At 43.1% G+C, this 23,962-nt stretch overlaps 1 protein-coding gene across 3 annotated transcripts in view; it reads left to right on the top strand.

Annotated features, from left to right (window-relative positions):
• LOC120543954 (rho GTPase-activating protein 32-like) overlaps positions 1-23,962 on the top strand; it is a 93,831-nt gene that overhangs the window by 66,496 nt on the left and 3,373 nt on the right. For all 3 annotated transcript variants that reach the window (XM_039777389.1, XM_039777390.1, XM_039777391.1), the window contains 2 exons: positions 5,193-5,287; positions 5,611-5,695. In XM_039777389.1, coding sequence (XP_039633323.1) covers positions 5,193-5,287; positions 5,611-5,695 — 180 coding nt within the window. The remainder of the gene's footprint in view (positions 1-5,192; positions 5,288-5,610; positions 5,696-23,962) is intronic.

Raw genomic sequence — 23,962 nt, 5'->3', positions numbered from 1 at the left:
AAATGGTTTTCCAACCCAGTTCCCAGAGATGCTTAGCACTTGTTGGCCCTTTTGCCTTCACTCTGCGGTCCAGCTCACCCCAAACCATCTCGATTGGGTTCAGGTCCGGTGACTGTGGAGGCCAGGTCATCTGGCGCAGCACTCCATCACTCTCCTTCTTGGTCAAATAGCCCTTACACAGCCTGGAGGTGTGTTTGGGTTCATTGTCCTGTTGAAAAATAAATGATGGTCCAACTAAACGCAAACCGGATGGGATGGCATGTCGCTGCAGGATGCTGTGGTAGCCATGCTGGTTCAGTATGCCTTCAGTTTTGAATAAATCCCCAACCGTGTCACCAGCAAAGCACCATCACACCTCCTCCATGCTTCACAGTGGGAACCAGGCATGTAGAATCCATCCGTTCACCTTTTCTGCGTCGCACAAAGACATGGCGGTTGGAACCAAAGATCTCAAATTTGGACTCCTCAGACCAAAGCACAGATTTCCACTGGTCTAATGTCCATTCCTTGTGTTTCTTGGCCCAAACAAATCTCTTCTGCTTGTTGCCTCTCCTTAGCGGTGGTTTCCTAGCAGCTACTTGACCATGAAGGCCTGATTCGCGTCTCCTCTTAACAGTTGTTCTAGAGATGTGTCTGCTGCTAGAACTCTGTGTGGCATTCATCTGGTCTCTAATCTGAGCTGCTGTTAACTTGCGATTTCTGAGGCTGGTGACTCGGATGAACTTATCCTCAGCAGCAGAGGTGACTCTTGGTCTTCCTTTCCTGGGGCGGTCCTCATGTGAGCCAGTTTCTTTGTAGCGCTTGATGGTTTTTAGCGACTGCACTTGGGGACACATTCAAAGTTTTCGCAATTTTCCGGACTGACTGACCTTCATTTGTTAAAGTAATGATGGCCACTCCTTTCTCTTTACTTAGCTGATTGGTTCTTGCCATAATATGAATTCTAACAGTTGTCCAATAGGGCTGTCGGCTGTGTATCAACCTGACTTCTGCACAACACAACTGATGGTCCCAACCCCATTAATAAGGGAAACAATTTCACTAATTAACCCTGACAAGGCACACCTGTGAAGGTAAAACCATTTCAGGTGACTACCTCATGAAGCTCATTGAGAGAACACCAAGGGTTTGCAGAGTTATCAAAAAAAGCAAAGGGTGGCTACTTTGAGGAATCTAAAATATAAGACATGTTTTCAGTTATTTCACACTTTTTTGTTAAGTACATAATTCCATATGTGTTCATTCATAGTTTTGATGCCTTCAGAAATTGACTATAAATGTAAGTATGTGTGTGTGTGTGTGTGTGTGTGTGTGTGTGTGTGTGTGTGTGTGTGTGTGTGTGTGTGTGTGTGTGTGTGTGTGTGTGTGTGTGTGTGTGTGTGTGTGTGTGTGTGTGTGTGTGTGTGTGTGTGTGTGTGTGTGTGTGTGTGTGTGTGTGTGTGTGTGTGTGTCTAGATAGATAGATAGATAGATAGATAGATAGATAGATATCTCAAGTGACTGTGCGTTTAAACAACTGTTTCAGCTGCCTACCACCTGCTGACCACTGACTGTCTGGCTGTGGAGTCCTGAGCTGAATACAGAAAACTTTAACAGCTCTGCTCCACCCTGACTTAGGCTACATCTACACTCCTACGTTTTCATTTACACAAGAGTTTAGGCTCCAGTAGCAGAACGACGCTCCGTCCACATTAACACGTCTGACAACTAGGGTTGGGTACCGAAACCCCGGTGCTAATACGGCACCAGTGCCAAAACAACCGGTATCTACCAGACCGAAAAGCAACGTGGATTTCTACGCCTCTTCGTCTTATTTTGGTGCCACTGGAATGTCTGCGCTGCTCTCTGATGCGCTGAAACGAACGCTGGAGGCAACCAAAGCATCACTGCACCTGCATGTGGCGCTAGTTAACGCTACACTTGACAGCAGGTAACGACGAAGAGGTGGAACTGTTACTGAAAGGTATGTAAGCCTACCTAACCGATAAGACTGACATGCGTCGTCGTTTCCAAAGGTCTCCGTTTGTGCCTGTCGGGACTACATAACCACCCTGGAGTCTTCAAACCACAACGCGGGCACCAGTGTTTCCAAATGTCTCCTTTTACGTAGCAAACGTAGCAGAAGATATTGTTTTTTTAAACTAAGACATAGTGGTGTAGATGTAGCCTTAATCATATTCACACCTCACTTGGCCAGCACGTCTTTGGTGCATTTTTCTCACAGATCCACGTTGCTTTTACTGTTAAAGGTCCCATGACATGGCGCTTTTTGGATGCTTTTATATAGGCCTTAGTGGTCCCCTAATACTGTATCTGAAGTCTCTTTTATATAGACCTTAGTGGTCCCCTAATACTGTATCTGAAGTCTCTTTTATATAGGCCTTAGTGGTCCCCTAATACTGTATCTGAAGTCTCTTTTATATAGACCTTAGTGGTCCCCTAATACTGTATCTGAAGTCTCTTTTATATAGACCTTAGTGGTCCCCTAATACTGTATCTGAAGTCTCTTTTATATAGACCTTAGTGGTCCCCTAATACTGTATCTGAAGTCTGTTTCCCGAAATTCAGCCTTGGGGCAGAATTACAGCCACTAGAGCCAGTTCCACAATGAGCTTTCCTTAGGATGTGCCATTTCTGTGTCTGTAGCTTTAAATGCTATTGAGGAGGAGAGAGGGGGCGGGCAAGGTGGAGGGTGGGGGGTGTGGCCTTTCACCAACTGCCACTTTGCTCATTTGTAGCCATGATGTCTCTCTCTTTCTCATGGGCGGGCCAAATTCTCTGGGCGGGCAAAGCAGAGAAAGGGGAGGTAACCTTGCTCCTTATGACCTCATAAGGAGGAGATTCCAGATCGGTCCATCTGAGATTTCATTTTCTCAAAGGCAGAGCAGGATACCCAGGGCTCGGTTTACTCCTATCACCATTTCTAGCCACTGGGGGACCATAGGCAGGCTGGGGCAACTCATTTAAACCTCCTAAAGTGAAATTTTCATGCCATGGGACCTTTAATAACTTTCCAATTATTTTTTCTTTATCTTAATCTTTTTACCTTCCTTTCATTGTAACTTATATCATCTCCTGAGTGTGCTCCAACAGCCCGCTGTCAGATAGCTGAAATGAAAATTCCACAATGAATATATCCAGTGATAAAATTGCCTTGCACCAACATAATTGGCCAGGCTCTATTAATGTTTTGTTGACCACAGCTGCTCTCTAATTCAAGCTAAATGAAGCAAGTGAGTGGCTTTGTTAAGGAATACTTGAACAACAAAGCAGAGCGGCTGACTGTTCATGAGCCCCTGTGTTTAGGGAATGTTTGGCCAAACAATGGAACTTATGAGCAGTGTATATGATTGCTCAGCAGAAACTTTAGGCAATTTGTCCTTTTCAAGAAACTGCAGCAAAACATTTCTGCTGTGTTTAGTGGGTACCCATTCAACCTGCCAGCGCAATGTTAGAAAATGTCACTGAAAGCATAACTTGCATCATTCTTGATTCAATTTTATTTATATAGTGGCAAATCACAACAGGGGTTATCTCAGGACACTTTACAGATAGAGTAGGGCTGCGTTTCATTAGTGTTTCAACATGCCCTCCTTCACTTCCCATCAGCCCTTGGTATGACGTCCTAGCATACGTCGCACGGAGGCCACTTGGACAGCAGAGGGAAAGTGGGCGGGGCAGGAGCGGGGGTGTGAAATGGGGACGCACCTGCCCTTGTTCACTTTCAGCCCAAACTACACAGCTCGACTGCCAGTTGTAGGCTTAGCGCTACCGCTTCAAGTGCGTTTTATTTCCGATCTTATTTTCTATTATGATCGCATTCTATCCTTGTTTTTTATGTTCATTTTATGTCTGGTTACGTCATGCAATTTCCTTATTGTAAAGTATTACTTGTATGAAAGGCGCTATACAAATATTTTTTAGAAAACGTATTATGACTGCTTTTTACACATAAATACCTGCAGGCTCATTTCAATGAGGCTTGGTAATCAGCTTCATGAGATTCAGATTTAGGAAGTTTGTGATCTGCATCATGATTAATCATATTGGGCTATATTTCGCAAAAACAGAATTTCTTTCATGCATTTACAGAAAATGTTGGAAATAAAGAAATCACACATACAACTATCGAGTAATACAAAGTATATGTTAACTGTCATTAGTTATACTAGCCTTTATGTTTCAGTAAAATATCAAGCTAACAATGAGGAAACTAAAAAGTTCAAATGTATATATTCATCTTCTCCTTATTTGGTGGTCAGCAACAGGAGTTTTAGCGGTTGTACATGACTGCCACCTAACCATGGATGTATTTTCTTGCACCAAATCCATAGCTGCAATGCATTGTGGGTGATAGCCACCTCTGGAGTGACAATCGTTGTTGACTCGCTCCCGTAGCCCTCCGAGGGTCGATGTCACCAAGTTCACTTGAGTTTTTCAGCCCAATGGAACGACCGTTAGGATGGCGCCGCGGATTCCCCCGAGGGCGAGTGCTTAGGGGAAGTGAACGAGGGCATGTTGAAACACTAGTAATGACACGCAGCCATGGTCTAGACCACACTCTATAATTTACAGAGACCCAACAAACAGTACTTCAGATTTTATTGGCCAAAAGTCCTCAACCGTGTGGTTGCCCGTACCTCCGTCACCGGCTTGCTGTGGCGGGGGATGTGTTGCTTCAGCCATCGGTGTGAATATAAAATACACTCCAGGAATACCAGGAGATCCTTTAGCCCACGTCCTCAACAGCTACTTTGCAGACGCTTGGAGTAGTAACTAGGGTTGCACAATATATATCGTTTTTTTTTTTTTTTAATCGGCATTGCGATATCAACTGCCGCAATATACATGTGGCACAACGCTGCGACATACTGAAAGCAGCAGAACTGAGTACACTTTAATATCTTTATTATTCGCGATATTCAACAGCGTTATCGCACATTGCATATTTTCCTCATGTCATGCAGCCCTCCTTTTAACACCCCCTCCCCCCATCAATCTTCCCATTACCACTGCTTCTGGAGAGGTTGACCTGTGCAGTGTAGGCCTCATGAAACGACCCTTTACAGGGCTCAACTGGAGCAAAAATGAAACCGAAAACTGTCCCAACAATACAACACAGTGGCCCGAGATGTGTTTGTATGCACCAGCTGTATCGCTGACGTTTGTGTGTGTGTGCTTGTGCATTTTAGGCGAGGAGTGCAGAGATCCCTGAGCTGAGGACGGAGCCCCTCATGCGCTCATGCAGCAGCAGCACGGCCAGCATGAAGGTCAAGAATGTTAAGAAGTGAGTAGAAAAACACACACACACACACACACATACACATACACACTCCTGCCTCTGCCTATCTCCTCCACCTCTCCCACATCTCTCCTTCCCTCTCTTCACCTCTATTTGGCACTCCTAACTGGCTGTTTATCGCCTCTGTTGTTGAGTTCCTTCCGTTCCCCGAGTCTATTTCTATGTCTTCCTCCTCCTTCCTCTCCCTCTGTTTGCGCTCTCCTCCTTCCATACTAGTCATACACACTCCCGAGGTGTTATCATAAGCGGAGGATGAAGTGCCAACCAAACTGTGTATGTGTGTGTGTGTGTGTGTGTTCTGTTTTCAGACTTTGCTTCACCAAGGGCCACTTCCCGAAACTGGCAGAGTGCGCTCACTTCCACTACGAAAACGTGGACTTTGGCACAATTCAGGTAAAGGCCCTAAAGTTTCTCTCCTTAATTACCACATTAATAGAAAGTGTAATCACATACAGTATCTCTCAAATGATGAGGAATGCAACCTTGGGGCTGGACTGATCGCCCTCAGAGCAGTGCGTTTGCTTCACCAGCGTGGTTTTAACATTTCGGTGGAACTGGCTGCATAAAATGATAGCACCATGGGTGTGGAATCATGGTGTGTAGACAAAGCGTTGAATTTCACTGTTTTTTTTCTTCTTCAAAGACTTACGTTCTCTCTTGCAATTCCCCTGCAGTGTTGTGTAAGAAACGGAAAGACGACGATGTTCATAAAGACAGAAGTATGACTCACATGTCTCTTTAAATTGACGTCAAGCAGAGTTCATCCTTTTTGCCGTCATATCAGCGAGGATGGTTGATGCTTTGCATGGGTTTGATATTTTCTTCAATGCCCCTACAGCGCCTCATACCTCATTCATTCCAGCTTCACACAGCTCAGCCGACTGATGGTTCTCTGTGTAAAACTGGTGAAGTTAATTTAGGTCTATCTGCTACGTGTCTTTCGATTCACGTTCATATTGTTAAAATTGCATTCTGACATCAAAATACCTCCCTGGCCCTTTACTGTCAGTGAACGTCTGGCTGTGGAGTCACAAGCTCGGTACCCTCTACTGAACTTTCACACTTTGATCTGTCTCGTCTCTTTGTTCCTTACCATCAGAATACCCATATCCGCTGCTAGAAACTTTGATAAAAGCAATTTGAATGTCTTGAAAAGTTGATGGCTTGTGTTTCTAGTTTCTACTGTAGATTCTTGATTACAGTCTCTGTCGAGGCTGTTATATTATAGTCTGTGTGTGCTCGGAGTAAAGTGGTAAGTATAGTATTTAATGGTGGGATATTTTTGATCCAAGAGTTAAATGTGTGAGGTTTAGAACAACTGATGGGACACGCCACCGGTTTTACACAAGTTGAGTTTGTGGAAACAGCTGAGTCATGTCTTCTGTGGCTCTGAGAGGAGCTCCTGAAAGTTTGAAGAAAATGCCTTGATGTCATCAGGGTTATCTCAGCTCGGGAGTAAGACTTAACTTAACTTTAACAGAAAGTAGAGTTGTTCCGATACTAGTAAGAGGATACTGCCTAAAATGCTGGTGTTGGTATCGCCAAGTATGCAAGTCCATTCACCGATCTGATACAAAGTCATTTAGCCCTGAAAAAAATCTAGTTTAAAGAAGTTTATTGATGTTCTTTTCCCATTATGAGTGTCTGTCAAACTAGATAATAAAAGAAAGTTATATGGCCTTCATTCTCTGTATGTATTGATTCATGTTTTCAGGCCAAACAACAATTATAGCAATCATATCACGTCCATACAGTGTTAGTAGTCTACATTACAACCCGTAGTTGTGGTATATGAAAGAAGTGGGCATTTAGGTGGCTCCGATGAAATACACTACTGAGTTGTAGTATAGGAAATGTAAGAGCAGTTGTTTTTGGTGCTTGACCCATACTAGGGAGTAAAAGTCAGGATACCTTTGACCATTATTTATTGTCCCTTTGGATTCCCATAGCTTTCTACTTTGTATAAGTGCAATACTAAGTTGCTGGAATACACCTTAAAATGGGACTGAAATCAGAGATTTTGAATCAGCAGTTCTTTAGCTTCCACTCCTTGCCTCTAAGTTTAGCATCATTTTGGCATTTCATCATAAAGACTGCACCTTTCTCACGCAGACAACTGTGTCATTATGTTAAGAAACCAGTAGGGGTCAGCAGTCGGCTGAAGTTGTTACACGCTGGTGTCGGGAGGGCAGAGCGAGAGTTTGCTAAACAAGCTGACTACCATCTACTTCACCTGCAGGGTATTTGTTGGTGTAACTCCGGTTCCACCACAGAAACCATCTATTCATTCGCTGCATGCGTAAAGGAAAGCCTTCAGCTCAAAGCAGTAGTCTGTAGTCAGTAGATTGGTTCTCCTTTTGTTATCCCAGCTGTGTGTGCTGGCAGCAGGACCGTCTTACCCTCTGCGTTTTCATTTTGCTCTCAAGTCGTTTTGTTCTGCTGCTCTATGGTTTTAGTATTCAGCAGTGTGAACGCAGCCCCGCGAGAACAACTCTCATCTCCCTTGTGATTAATTATTCTGTATTTGTTCCCCATGTCAATCAGTAAACGTTATGTTTAATCTTGCCTCAGACAAACACGTTTGCTTGTTTAATGAATTGGTCACAAATGTATTCTGTTTGTTTGGCCCAAATGATTCTGACATGATATAAATACATAATCATTTAGATGAATGAAAACATTGCTGCTTAGTTAAGCAGTCAGAGAGCGTTTCCTCAAATCAACTTTTTATTTTCATCATGGTGGTTGTTTGACTGATGTGTGCGTGTAATGCCACATGCACATATTCACTGAATTCTATCATGTGTGGTACTGTCGACTGGTATAGCTGTAGCAGTTCTCGTTAAAGTTGTGCCACCTAGGTTCACCTGGGGAAGTTTAGGAATGTGTTTGTGATAAAACTCAGCAGTAGTTTGTATTCTGCATGAAGCCTCACAGACTGTGTGCAGTATACTGGGCTCTGGCAGGCTTAGGACTACTGCTGGAAGACATATTCTTTCATTTCCATAATAAAAAAAACCTTGCCAAAGGAGAATTTGAGTCAGGCAAGGTTTTGTTGTGGAAACATTAGGATCTCGTAGTCACAGAAGACCAAAGAGGAGGGCGCCTGCATTCAGAGCAGCACTTGCGTGGCAGTTTTTGTCTTATGATACTGGTATTTCAGATTATTACTGGCCAGTGTTTTGTTTTTTGGCCAAGGGGGATTTTTTGTTCAGTTGTTTAGTCATTGACATGAATGGCATTCATTTGACAATTTTTTGATTTTGGTATTCTCCAAGTGTGGCACATTTTCTCAATTGCTGGTTAAAATGTATTAGATTTTAATATTGTCTTAGTGTTCGTTAGTTCTGATACTGTATGTAGACCCCACAAAGCCACCTAGTTGTGCAACCAAGGTGTCTCTGACAAGCAGACTGTCACACTGCACCTGTATTGTGCAATGTCTAACACTGTCACATTTCATTTTTTTGTTAATGTGGAGAGGTAACTGGCAACACTAAAACTGATGGGACTTTCAGTGAGAATGAGAAACATGCATCCAGTCCAAACATTGACAGTATAATTAGTGGGTTTACCTGTAGCTGTATACTTTGGACGGGTAACATACTGTGATCCTGTCTGCCCAGCTGTGCATGCTGCTAAATGTAAAAATGTAACAGGAGCTCTGAATGGGCCAACTTAACTGTGATGCACACGTTATCTTGTGGTGAAGTATTTACAAATGACACGTTAAATGGTGTACAGGCACTCACTGTAAATGAGTCAGCCCAGCCACTTGCGACACAAACACACACACACACACACACACACACACACACACACACACACACACACACACACACACACACACACACACACACAGACACACAGACTCTTGTGTACACTGTGCATTGTGTGTTTCTGTGGGTGTGCAGGGTCACTTGAGGGGAATAGAGTAAAATGTTATTGCATGTAATTGAGCTGTATGCCTCAGTAAATCCCGATTCAGTCCTGGCTTTAATCTTGCGGCGTGGTGTCAGGCTCAGAATCTGATTCTCAGCTTTTCCTGGTTTCTAAAGGAGCTCCCTTCAATGAAATCTCCTGTTTTCATGAATAACAGTTAAGGGTTCCGGTGCCTTGTTCCCATCAGCCTCAGCTTTTATTTTATGTTTAGTGCCAATTAGTACACTTTAGCATGCCAACATACTAAACTAAGAAGATGGTGACATTAGTTGGAAACCTATGCATTGTTTTAGACGGAACACTCAACATTTTTTTTGCCAGTTTGGACAGCCCCATGGTATATTGGATTGATCAGATGAGATGAAGATGGACAATAAGAAGAGCCCTCTGTGTGTGCCCTGTGGACTTTAGTCGTGTTCTTGCTATCCTCACTTCCGTTTTTCTTATCGTGCACTGATTTGCTAAAGCTGAATAGCCACTCAGCAGGGATTCTCTCACCGACGGCGATTAAACATGTTGAATCAGCGGAAAAAAATCAGACGAATGACTATTGCGTTGGACGCACACAGTCAGCCCAACCTCAGCTGAGGGTCTCCCAGGCGTGTCAGAAACTTTACAGTACCTAGCGATTCCAAAATATAAAGCTGGAATATAACTTATGTACTTAACTTGCTTTGACATTAGAGACGCTCTCAGCCTAACCCTTATGCAATTGTGCATTTCCATATCAAGTTTATAATCAGTAAAGAGGATTTGGGGCCTCTTGCATGAAAATGATATACTGTAATGACACTAGCAGATGGGCCTGTAGTTTCTATTCTCCACCTCCACCACTATGGACCACTAGCACCCTAACAGTATAAAACAATGGACCTTTTTCACAGCAGACATGTTGATTTGTCATAGTAGGAAAAGCACAGCTGAAATTGATAACCTTAACGATGGCTCAATTCCATCAAGTGTCCCAGTAAGCTATTTCAGTGAGTCAGCATGCGCAATACCAGGACCTCTCCTAAGTGGAATGCAGCCATCATTAATGGTTTTGAATACACTTGTGCTTTTCCTACTATGACATGTCAACATGTCTGCCGTGAAAAAGGTCTATGCCGTGAGAAAGTTGTGCTATCAGACACAATAGCTTTATCAGGCTGCCAGCACAGTGTAAGAATTATTTAGCTCATCTTCGTGCCTGTTTGAGACGAGCTACTAGTATTCTTAAAACTCTGTAACTCAGAAATCTTCAGAAACGTTTCTTCCATAGTTTGAGGTGACAGTAGAGTCGTCTGAGCAAACAATTCCTCATTGCCGTCATCACTCTTTATTAAGAAACTATATTTTGTGACACATTTTAGAGAAAAATAATTAAGGTCCCCAGCTGTGACATCAGTTATAAGTAGGGAGAATGACTGCGTTGTGCCATATCACATAATGAAAGGGACACAGACGGTCATCAACAAGGCTTGGGTACACCGTGGCACTGAGTGGCTGTACATGCACCAGGAAACCGCTCTGCAACACAGTGACAAGGCAGGATGCATCCACAGATTCATGCCGTTTAAACTGAATTCTGACTCTAGATTGAGAGTTTTTTCTCTTCAATTATCCGTTTTCTTATGGTGAGCACTAGGGATAGACTGATTCTCGGGCCGTTTTTTGGCAGTCTGCAGATGATCTGTATCTGTGTTTTACTGATAACTGATAAAGTGAATGAATTAACAAGTGGTCTACTTTGGCTGGGCTCCAGCTCTGTGTCTGTCCCTCTGCTTCGGTTTGACTCCCCACTGAGTCGGACTTAATGTCCCCCCCCCACATCATCAATATCTGACTCTCTCTTACTGGATGTTATGTTGAAAGTTTCTAATTTATTAAATAATTGCTTAAAGCTTTTAAACACAAGCTTTGTGTTGGAGTTTGTAACATTCCAAAATCTTAATTTTGACTTCAAGATTTTCATTTTCACTTTATATGCATATCGGTTCCAAATATCGGTTATCAGTTTCATTAACTACAAATAATCTGCATCGGCCTTGAAAAACCAGCATCGGTCGATCCCTAGTGAGCACATGCACGGTGTAAACCTAAACCCTGAGAGTCCTATTTACACACACCTCTCTGCACATCGCTGTTGTATTGAGCTGTTATTTTTGGTGTTTCTTTGCTCATAGAACTGCTGTGAATCTGCCTGTTTTATTAATATCTATTTTTAATGTTTACTGGATCATTCTCTGCATTATATTAAATGTGCCAGAGGGAAGGCATTCACCATATGATGGAACTGCTGGTAAAGTAGACATTCAAATGTGCAACTTAAGTAACTTTGAATGAAAGTGAACTCGTTGAACCTGTCCACATGCTGTTTATGTTGAGTTGCAGCCGCGCAGTTTGGTGTTGAAAGGAGATGGCTGTTTGCCTTAACAAGCATGTGTATCTAATAAAGTAGCTACTTTCTTAAACCCCCACTTATGCTTCCTTTTAACATGAGCATTTTTCAGTCCAGATACTGTATCTACTGTTATTCTCCTGACAATCTTACATTTCACTGGCCATGGCCTCTGCTCCACTTGATGTCTCTGTTGAATGGCCTCCAGCTTCCCTCTGTTTCCCTCTGTTCCCCTCGGGCCTGTCCCAGCCCTGCAGGCCGGTGACTGCATGATACAGTCTGCAGCCACATACCAGCAAAACAACTTTATTGACTTCAACACTACTATCCCACTGCGCCAGTCGGTCCTGCTCTCCCGTATGGTTTATCTACAACCTAGCATTTGGTCCACACTCACGTTTTACTATTAATGGATAGTTCAAAACCACACACAGGCTGGGGCTGTCCAAAAACTATGGCACAGTTTTCAACCACTGTTTGGTGTACAATGATTAACAGCGTCTGAAGTTATTCAAAGATTGTTGAAAATGTGTTTAGCTTAAAGTTCCTTCGCTGTGATGTTTGAGCTTCGCTGTGCAGACTGATGAATGTGTTTGTTTTCACATTCATCTGCTGAGGGAGGAAACTTTCTTTGGAACTTTGGCAATTTTCCCACCAGCTTTTTATCATGTCCGTGTGGGTAGTATGTGTAAATTATGGTAAACGTCCCTCCGTCGTCCATCTCCGTGCTCATCTCCTAGTTCAAATCATCATCAAAGTTTTGGGCTGGCTCCAGGGGTTGTTGCTCGAACTACAGTCTGTACTTCCACATATGGACACAAAGATAATAGAAGCAGGTGGAGAGAGAGAGCATGATACAATATGAGACATACAGTATGTCTGGGAGGGGGGGGCTCTTTAAAGACAGCATATGTTGGCCACATCACCTTCACCTCTTTGATTAATCAAAGAGCCATTTATGAATACATACTGTTGCAGATTGCAGCTCTTAAGTAGAGTTGCGTTAATTACATACAATTGTATGTGTATTGAATACCTTTGGGTTTTGGACTGTTGACCAGACAAAACAAGCAACTAAAAGGCATCACCTTGAATATATTTAGCAGATTATTGTTAGATGCAGCCTTACTTTACATGTATAAGTTACCGAAAGGTTTCGGGCGCAACCAGCATAGCATAGCTAGGGTATTATCACGCTGATTTGTTTTCAGGGTTTCTACTGTGGTGCTAAGGTCACAGCCAGACAGCCAGCCCTCCGACACAAAAGCTCTCTCTCCTCACACGCAGCCCGAGGCCAGCCATCTAATGGCTGTGCACACAGGAACTATGATGCACCAAAGAAGTTGATGTGAATACAATCTTGAGACAAGAATGCTACTACCAGACAAACTGCTTCATACAAATTGTGCAGATTCTCAGATATAGATTAATGATAAACATGGAGTGTGATAAGTGGCCTGCGACATCACACATCATTTCATTTTTGGCTATAAGACAACACAGTGTTCAGTTAACAGCCTCTTGTATATTACAAGTTATTCTGAAGTGTAGGTTAATAACAATAGATAATAGCTGTGTGTGTGTGTGTGTGTGTGTGTGTGTGTGTGTGTGTGTGTGTGTGTGTGTGTGTGTGTGTGTGTGTGTGTGTGTGTGTGTGTGTGTGTGTGTGTGTGTGTGTGTGTGTGAGACAAAGACAGAGGATAGGCGGTGTATCCAGCCTCCGACAATAATGACGGCAATCAATCTGAGTTTAACAGCTGTGAAAGAGTGCCCCCTCTCTCATCTAAACAACAGTGCATGCACTTACAAAGGCCGTGATGTTAGTGTGCGGGAGAAGGAGAGCAGGGGGCTGTATGTATGCATGCTCTCATGCGTGTGATGAAGATTGACGCCCCTCTCGGCCTTTCTTTAGTCCAGCTCACTGTGTGTTGCTGTACGGCCGATGCGTCTCAGCTGCTTCTACCTTCAGACTCTGACGTGACAGAAAATGGTGAAGTCTGGAGGGGGAGGGGGATCTGCTCATCATTTTGTCTGCGCTCTTACCCATCCACCCTTCTACCCATCCATCCCTCCATCACTTGCCTGCCTGCGTCCGCCCTGCTAGCTGAGCATCGGGACACAATATGCTCCCACTGCCCACTCGCCCCCGTTCCCTCACAAAGGACCAGGAGAGGTGCATAGAGATGGATTCCCTCCCCCAGTGGGACCCAATCCATCAACCGCAGCACTACACTGAAGACCGCACCGGGCAGCACACAACCCAGACAGGCTGCCCTTTAAAGGCCCAGGGTTGACGAACCGCGGGATATTCACGACAATATTCAAGATCAACATTGGATTAGTTGTAGCTGTAGAATTGTTCAGGCAAATGTTTGTCTGGACGAAGCAAACTCCGAGCCATGGCCTGCAGACCCCCTCTATCACATGTCCATTCAGAGGAGCTCTTTCCACTCCTTGTGAGCAGAGGATGATGTAACGCTTGGACTCATTCTGCCCTTGTTAGAGGAAACAAAAGACCAGCCAGAGAGCATGCGCACACACACCACACACACACACACACACACACACACACACACACACACACACACACACACACACACACACACACACACAACCTCTCTCTTTCATTGTTTCTCTCATGGTCATTATTGGAGGACAACAAGAAGGGTTGAATGCACATTATGAAGTGTTATAAAATCCACTTTCATAAGAGTGAGATATGATTTAGGATGTAAAACTAGCTCAGTTAGTCATGACACTTTTAGTATATTTTATCAATACTTTAAATTCAATTGTATTCTTGTATTTTTAAGTTATTTTAATTGTCACACATTATTAGTTCACGATTATGCTGCTGCAGTTTGATATAAAGATTGACAGATGAAATCCAGTAGGCTGTTGAGGAATCAACTGGACTGACGGTTGTGCACTTTACAATCCCAAATTAAATACAAACATTAAATAGTAATGTCCTACTGTTATCAAGTAAGTGGTATGTTATGTAAAACTGTATGCTTAAAAACTTTTCAACAAATTTTGACAGTATTGTTTGCTCGTCACAAAGCAATGACTCGCCCCTGTTGCATATGTTTCAACCAAAAAGTCAATTTCATTGGAATAGTTTTACAGGCCTGTTGGGGTCAAACTATTTTTTTGCAAAGACAAAAGCCCCTGAAAACAATCAAGTTCAGGAAAAAAAAAGACTTTATTAAAAAAAAATTTAAGTATTATTACTTCCGCCAAGGAGGTTATGTTTTCAGTTTGGTTTGTCGGTGTGTTTGTCTGTCGGCAGGATTACGTCTGATTTTCATTAAAGGTGCCCTGCCACACAAAAACGTTTTTACTTGCATTTTTTGAATGTGAATGTGAATATGAACTGCTACCTCCTCTGTCAGCTCTAGCCACTGAAAAGAAATAAGCGGAGAAATCAGGCCAATCACAAAAGCTGGTCAGTCTGACATCATACTGCCTGAGCTCATTACTATTCATGAGCTCGCCCAGTTGGGCTGGGTAAAGGATTCTGACAGCCAGGCTCTCATTGGCTAGCTGTTAGCCAATCAGATGCAAACAGCTTAGAGTGTTGAATATTCATGAGAACTGGCAGAAATCGAGCAGAGTCTTCCTGCAGGCTTTCTATACCACGCTAGAATGGCTTGAAACAAGGTAACCGAGGCATTTTTTCCACAAAAAATGTTACAGAGTCCATGGTAGAACTTCAGCCATTACCACAAAGTCATGAAATACGTGTGGCAGGGCACTTTTAAAACTTGGTGGAAGGATGTAGCATGTGCCAAGGAAAAACCCATTACATTTTGGAGCGGATCCGAATCACAGGATGGATACAAACTTTTTTTTAATTTTGTTATTAATTTTCAATTTTGTTAACATTTCAAGATAGGGCATTTGTGCTGCATTCATGTCAGACTAATTGGAGAAATGACTTCCAGAGCGGGAAAGTTCACACGTCCTTCTCACGCCGACGCTACTCACGAGCGTCCTTCTAGTTTATTTTAGACTTTAGCGGTCAAGAACTCGGCTAATCTGCTTCATCAGGACTGTTTGTGAGGGATTTGATCAGATTCGATTGACGGTAGCATTCAGCCAGTCAGCAAGAAAGAAACTCAGTCCCATACACAGGACTCTCTCTTGTTATGGCATTTGCAGCTCGACTACACTGATTTATTTCCCCTTCCACCTTCACACTTGACAACCCGTCCTCTCCTCTGCTACCTGCCCCAAAGGGGCCTCCAGCGGGGAAATGCCTGGGACATGGGAACATTTAACTGTTGAGCTGGCTGCTGGAGTAACCGCTTCACTCAAGGACCTTGGAACGCCTTACCCCTTTCTGGCCTCCTGAAAATGAAGTCGGGATAGAAAAGACAAAATTGCAGTATCCTCTTGACATTGAGATGTTTTTGGTGTTTACCGCGTTCCTGTCATTCTGTAAAACTGGAATGTCGAGTCCAATTAGCTTCATACATCACGAAATAGTACCCAAACTTTTCCATGTCAAGGGCCCCTAAACTGACACAAATTAGACCACAGTCCCTGATTTGATAAGATGTTGTCCCAGGTTCCCCCATCTGATGGGATTTTAGCTTTTAGATGTTTTATGACAGGTGTGTATGAAAGCGTATGACACCCGTGACCAAAACAATCATGCATTCTGTCATTTTGTTACTTAAGGATGGAATTATAGTGAGAAAGAATTGTTGCCCTTTTTGCTATGGAACCCCTGAAACCCCCTCAAGGACCCCAGGGGGTCTACAGACCCTACTTTGGGAACCACTGATCTAACACATTAGTATGTGACGTAATGGGCCAACAGTGAAGTGAGATTAACAGCAGTGTGCAGAGTGGCCTGAATTAGTAGGATGCACATATTGACAATATACTCTACACTAAGGTGGGGATATTTAGCCCCACTCGGTGCCCTTTCACCTGAGGCTTATTCTTTGTCACGTAGGTCACTGCACTTGAACTCCGTGTGTGTGCGCGTGTGTGTGTGTGTGTGTTCATAATGGGATTTGTTTTGTCAACCCGATCCAAGTCATGATCTCATCCTGTTACAGCAATCTCTCTCTGTGTTTAAATCCCATTGCTGTCCTGGGTCCCTTCCTAGATTCATTCTTATAGCTTTAGTAATGATTTCAGATGTAGCTCCTTCACACGTCCTCCTTTAGCTCTCAAGTACTAACAGAAAAACCACAGCGTGAAAATAGTGTCATGGGAGAGCAGCCATTATTTTCAATCACAGCATCTTTCTCCTATTTTCTGCAAACTTAATGAGATGATGACAAGAAGATTAATGCGAGGCTTGAACCTATGTGTAGCGCCTCTTCATAATTATCCTTCACCAAGTCCAAAGTCCTCACATTCTTTTGTCTGTAACGGTTTGAGGTCTGTTTGACCGGTATAGGTTGAATTCAAAAGACAAATTTGCATCACAATTCTTTGAACACCGTTTTGCTTCCAGGGCCTGTGGTGGTTTTGTGTCACGATCATTGTAGCGGTCTTCTTTTGAGACCTTGATTTTGTTTTTGTGTATTTCTGGTTTTGTTTTGGTAGACAAAAGTGCATACATCTCCTTCACCAACCCTGAAGTTGTTGCACACTATCAGCAAGCTGTTTACGGCTTAGCAGTTAGCATTTGGTTTGAAAAGTTGTCGCAGCTCTGGGTCTGTAGAGCAGAGCTGGCCTGACCAGAGCTCTAACTCCATCACAGTTGCAGCAGAGAAAGGGGATTTGCTAGTAGTGGCTAATCAAGGCATGGAAATGTCTGTCTGTTGGACTATCGGGCCAGACTGAAAGATTATTTTATTGTTTGGCCCAACATTTTCTGCTGACATCCATGGTTCCCAGACAATGTGTCGGACTGACTTTGGTGTTCCCCTGACTTATTCTCTCCGCCACCATGAGCTCAAATGTCTCAGTAACTATTGGATGGATTGCCATCAAATTTGGTTCAGGCATTAAAGATGCAGTAGGTAAGCCTTATAAAAGACTAACTTTCTGTCATATTTGCTGAAACTGGCCCTATGTTCTAGTAGAACTACATGAAGCAGGTCATTTAAAAAAAAAAAAAAAAAACACCTACAGCCTGTAGTGCGATTTGCAAAAGTCCACCGCTCCCTGTTCAGATGCACCAATCAGGGCCAGTGGGGGTGTCGAACTGTGTGTCAATCACTGCTCATGCCCACGCATTCATTCTCCTTTGTGGGGGGAGGGGCTTAGGATATTGTTTTGGGCTTTAGCAGAAAGGGGGGAGAGACTGAGAAGTTGTCTATGTTCACTTTTTTTGGCTAAGTCCTGGATCTTCCCAATCCTACCTACAGCACCTTTTAACGTTGCCCTCAGAATGAATTGTATTTACATCAGTGATCCTCGAACTTCTCATCATCTACCATCAGATCAAAGTTTGAATTTGTCCATCACTTTGGTTTATGAACCAATGACTGCAAAACCTATGACATTCAGCTTCATTTAATAAATGGTGATGCTGTAGCAACAGCAGAGTGCCAGTTTTTCTAAGTTTGTGATATTTTCCAACGCACCTGCACAGAAGAATTGTTGGATGTGTGAATTGTTTCTTCGAAAACTATAAACAGGTTAGCATGCTGATGTTCACATTCACTCCAGGCACTGCTGTGCCTAAGTATAGCAGGGCATGATTGTAGACTCGTAGTCTTGTCTTTTTTTAAGTTTTAGACTCCCAGCATGTTAAGTGACATACTCCTGGGTTGCTATAGCTGCCATGTCTACAAATACTTAAGTACAGTAAAAGTCACTCATCCATTCCTGGTGCATCTTGCAATAATGTAATTAGACGAGAGTTTTGCATTTTGCATTCGAGGCTGAAACTTGGGGAGTGGTTACATTTCCTGGAAAACACCTGACCTCCCCACATGCGATTGGCAATGAATCCGTCCGACCTGTCAGCGGCACGGCAGGGCGGAGAGCTGAATGAACTGGGTCATCGTTGGATTATCACTTGATAGTCATAAAGCAGACTTGTAGTAGGGAACGATTTGATGCTCCGGCAGCCAGTCCGACCACACATCCCTGGCAGCTAACGGAGGAGCGGCTCACAGCTAATCTTGAACATGGCTTGTTCAGGAACGCTGGAACTACAATTTTAGCTCATTGGGGACCGTTAACAAATTGACACATTGCTACACTTCCGTTGTAAATGTTTTGGAAGCAGGCGTGGTTAGAGGAACAGTTTTGAAGTTCTGATCAGAGTCTATTGGTTACTGCAATAAAAGTAAGTCAGTTAGTTTAAACCTCAAGTGTTTAATTGAACTATGTGGATGATTGAGCTTTTCTTCTTTTTGGTGTTAGATCAACACACACACACACACACACACACACACACACACACACACACAGAGAAAGCACAGGGAGGGTTTTAGTGAGCGCTGCAGGTCCCATGCAGCTCTGTATCCTTGTGGCCTCTCTTGGCTCCCACATGTCCTCGTCAGTGAGGCTGGCTGTTTGCTTGGATTCCCGTCCTCCATTCCAGCAGTAGGTCTTTTTAATCCACCTCATGTGTGGATGGCACATAATGAAGTCATCACAGCTGATGCATGCTTCACTTTTCTTTTTCCATTTTATTGTTTTTCAGGTATTTGGCTGTAACCTGAGAGCAGGTCGTTTAGCAGAGGGGAGGTTAAGGTTGTATTTTTGGTGTCTCTATTTCTACTTTGCGAGTGTGGTAGGCTGCGTGCTACCACGCTCTGTGGTTATTTATCGTGGGGTGAATTTTTAAATGCAGAGTTTGGTCGCCTAGAGTCGAAGTAGCTTCCCATTTTCTTTGCTGCGTTTGCAAAGCATCCGTCACTGACATTCTTAATTGAATGTGCTTTGAGGTGTAACGCCTAGATGTCCTTTGACTCGCTATTAATTGTCTACTTGCTAGAACTGCAGATTTCCCCACTTCCCTCGGTTGAGCACTTTGAATAAAATGCCACTGTGCAAAGGTACGACAGAGAAAAGCCTGCACATGTGGAAGAAAAGAAAACGCTCTCCTGCCGTATGCGTACCCCTTCTGTTACCTCCTGCCATCTCCCTCTCCTCTGCTGCTTTTTGCTCTCTCCCTCCATCCCTGCTCTTTGTCCTGGGAACGTACCAACCAGAGAGGGGGGAAGAGGAGGAGAGAGGGGGGAGGGGTGAGCCAGCATGTCAGACAGGGGAGAGGAGGGAAAAGGGAGAGAATAGCATGTGGCGGAGGGACAGAGAACTCAGACCGTGAGGTCGGCAGAAGAACGAGGCTGAAAGAAAATAGCTTTTTTTCCCTTTTTTTGTGTGTGTGGGGGGGTGTCCTGGTCGTTCCCTCCCATTATATCCTGCTGCTAATACAAAACTGGGTGTTAAAGTTCTGTTGGGTGCCAGCTATCAGAGAAAAGAAGCCAAGAGAAAGAAGATCAGGATGGGAGCAAAATGGAGGAGGGGAAAAGGGTCCTGTTGAGGAATCCACCAAATAATCACCACCTCTCATCCACCACCACCAGCGTTGCTGCTGCTGCTAATGTTGTTGCCTCCTGCCCCCTCGGTCTTTGAATCCCACACTGGGAGAGCTTACACTGTATGTGAAAGAAAGTGGAGAGCTGACATTCACGTCCTGCTGAGGGGAACTTTGCTCCGGACCGGCGAAACAGGACTCTGCAAGAGGGGATGTACATTCTCACACACACTTGCACAGAGAAATAGAGACTGGGGACAGGTGTTGGAGAGTAAAGGAGGGGCAAACTCTGAGCGTGAAGCTCCACGCCAGGCACGAAGGGAAGGAAAGTGTAGAAACTAAAAACAAGGAGAGCAAACCAGACTTAAAGTGCTGTGAGTACAAAGTGTCTGTCTGTCTTTGACTGCTGTTTGGTTCGTTTCTTTCATTTTCCTGCTGCTGCTCTGCAGCAATCGGAGCAGTGCTTCCCCCTTGTCCTTGTGTGCCTGCAGGACTCATCAAAATTGCTTGTGTCCGAAATACGGCGGTTGGATTTAGCTTTTTCACCTCTGCTGAAACCTTTGTTAGGACAGTGCAACTTCTCCTTTGTCTCTCTGTGGAAAATGACCACCATGGATGGGATTTCTCTTGCGTTTTGGAAATGTAATGAGCCTGCTCTTACAATGGAAACAAGAAGCAGCCCAGACCACCCATGGATGTGTATTTTTCTTTCCAATCTGACCATACACAACCTGAGGACAGGGAGAAAGTTATAATTTTATAATTCCAGGGATTTCTCTAGTTGTCACAGTGATCTTTGTTGGGGTAGTTGTATTGCCTTTCCATTGTAACCACAATGTAAAGTTTGAACCAGTACAGTTCAGCTAATTCGTTAGTATTTAGTATTCTATTTTGTGAAAGACAACCTGTTCCTACTTTAATATTGTAGTGTGTGTATAGTTATAAAATTCCAGTGTGCCCAGGACTGGCAAGATTGCAGCCCTTCTTTGCTGGGGCCACGGGGACAGTGTGAGCTAGTGCAGTGCAGGTTGGAAGGAAATCAAATTATAATGTGGTGTGTTTCATGCCCTGTAGAAAACAGGCCTAGAACGCTCGACAACCTGTCTAGCAGGCCACTCAGTTTGGGTGCACAGGATCTGGCTCTGGATCTCATTGTATGTTGTAATTTGGATAAACGTCTGGCTAAAAGCAGAAGCACTTGCAGGCACAAGTCTTTCCATCTAGTGTCTCATAGTCCTCCGCAATTACTTACTTTAGAATGGTTTTAAAAATGTTTGTACGGTTCTGTTATTATGCAGCTTGGAGCTGATAACAGTGTAGCTAACGAGCTTGCTTATTCAGTAAACGGCATCTTTAATTTCTAAAGGCTTTTTCAGCAGATGTACAGTAGTAAGTTTAGGACTTTTAGGCTAAATACATCTAATGCGTACAATATGGCAAGTGTCTGCCTGCAAAATCCCTCAAAAGAGTAGAGGTGTACACGTGGGTACTCGGGTCATACGTACACTGTGAGTTCTATCAGGTGAGGTAAAACCATTTATCAATTTAGAGCCCTGCCGAGAACTTTGTTAATGGGTAGCGAAATTAAATGAATGTCATGTCACCCTCTGGTGGCTGTGTTGAAGGATAATTGTGGAGTCTTGTATGTGGAAGTGACAATACAGTAGCTAAAAGAGTGTTTGTCTGAGAACTTCATAATGTGCACAACTGTTTAGATATGTGTTGCTCACTGGAAGGTGTGTAGACCGATATCTCAAATATTGCTCCCAATTCAAAGGCTCTGACTTTTAATTCTTACCACAGTTTTCCTCATCTTTTGGCTGATGTTAACATTAACTACCTACATACCTTAGCATAACTGTTTTACCAGAATTCAGTACCAAATTGGGTACCGGAACCGAATTCCAGGTACCGGTATTGGTACCGGGGGAAAAAAAGTGAACGGTACCCAACACAGGATCCTTTTTAATGATGGTAGGGATGCACCGATCGGCTACTGATATCGATATCGGGCCGATACTGACTCAAATAGCTGGATCGGGTATCAGTGACAACATGGCCTATCTATTTAATTCAATTCTTTATTGTTATTCATTATTTTAATAAATATGAATTAAGTACATCTATATGTGTATATATATCTATATATCTCTTTGCATTTATGTGTTACCTTTTGTTACAAAGTTATGAAAGCAATGTTGAAGTCAAGCCTGATGGTTCCTCACACACAAAGAATCATCCCAGCCACTTCCACACAGCGAGGCATACACGATAGAATCTGGCATGGATACAAATCAGTTTATTAACAAACTATATTATAATGCTGAAATGCTAAAACTTGACGGCAGCCCAGTGTGCGTGGACGGGGCTGAATACATTCAGAAGCTCATTGCAAAAACATTTCCGATAAAGACCATGTCAAACAGTTTTGTTATGCTGCTCTTCGCTTTTTATTTTTTTTTTCTTTTTTTTCTTTTTTACAGCACAGCTGTAAGATTTGCTAAATTTTGTAATAAAACGTAGTTTGTTGCAAGATCAGTGATCCCAGTCATTCCAAACTATCACTATTGTCTCCTCAGTCACAGTTGATCATTGGGCAGCTGTCCTTTTCCCCTAAAATATAGGCTTAAACCCTTCCAGTAAATGCTTAAAGGTCTGCCTTCTAAAGATTGTTTTTATTGCTTTTGCTGGCCGCTCTGTCAAGAGAATGGCTTTTGCTTGTGCATGGAGTGCAAAACATGTCTGGGTTGCTCAGCACTAGTACCGAACAACAGAGAGGTAATTAGGTCATTTGCTGTCATACTAGTTTGTGTCTCTGAAAAGAGCCACAGCCACAGAAAAGGGCACTGTTGTTCTGTGAAAGCTCTATTTAACGGTCTTTAAATCAAGCCCTCTTTAATGGGAACAAAAACACTTCCATGTGTTTTTGTCCGCTCACTGGCACCATGACATTGCTTCGACAATATCTGTTTAGGAGACCTTGGGAGCACATAAACACCTCCAGTCTCAGTCTGTATGCTTGCTGTTGTGAAAGCAGAAAGAGTTCCTTTTGTCTGAACAAACTCGGGCTGAGCAATAATCGATATAATGTCGATATATGAGACTGGATATCGTCTTAAATGTTGGATATCGTAATATGACGCTGTATGAGGTCTTTTCTTTTCCTGGTTTTAAAGGCTGCATTACAGTAAAGTGATGTCATTTTCTGAACTTACTGTTCTAGCTGTTCTATTTGCCTTTACCCACTTAGTCATTATTACTGATTACCGATGATTATTTATTGAAAATCTCATTGTGTGCATATTTTATGAAAGCACCAATAGTCAACCCTACAATATATCTGTAATATTGACATTGAGGTATTTGGTCAACAATATCGTGATATTTGATTTTTCTCCATATCGCCCATTTCTAGAACAAACCTTTAACATGAAAAACCGAAGTGGTAGAAAAACAAAATGAGCAGTGAAACCGAGAGCAGGTCCGAGATGGACGCGGAGAAAGCCAATCCTGACCGCCAGGGACTGCCAGGCCCAGCTTTAGTGGCATTGAACAATATCACCATTGTTTTCTGATGCTCATGTGCACAGACCTCACCTCTACATAATGTCCTCTGGTGTTATGAGCTCAATAGATAAAACTCTGCCAAAAGGAGGTTTCCACTCATTATGAAATGCTCAAAACTATGTATGCATACGGTTTTGTTAGGCATACTGTTAGGAGAGAGGCATGAAACTTAATGACGTGAAGGTAGCTACGTAAGAGTGACATGACACTGTGATGAACACATGAACCCTAACTCTAACTCTAACCATAACTTGTCACGACAAAAACCGAATGACACTTAATGACAGAAGCATTATGTCATAAACGTTTT

Source organism: Perca fluviatilis, chromosome 16 (genome assembly GCF_010015445.1).
Source record: "Perca fluviatilis chromosome 16, GENO_Pfluv_1.0, whole genome shotgun sequence".
NCBI classification, from domain to species: domain Eukaryota; kingdom Metazoa; phylum Chordata; class Actinopteri; order Perciformes; family Percidae; genus Perca; species Perca fluviatilis.
The sequence above is the reverse complement of the archived record's forward strand: the minus strand, read 5'-3'. Positions and strand labels throughout refer to the sequence as shown.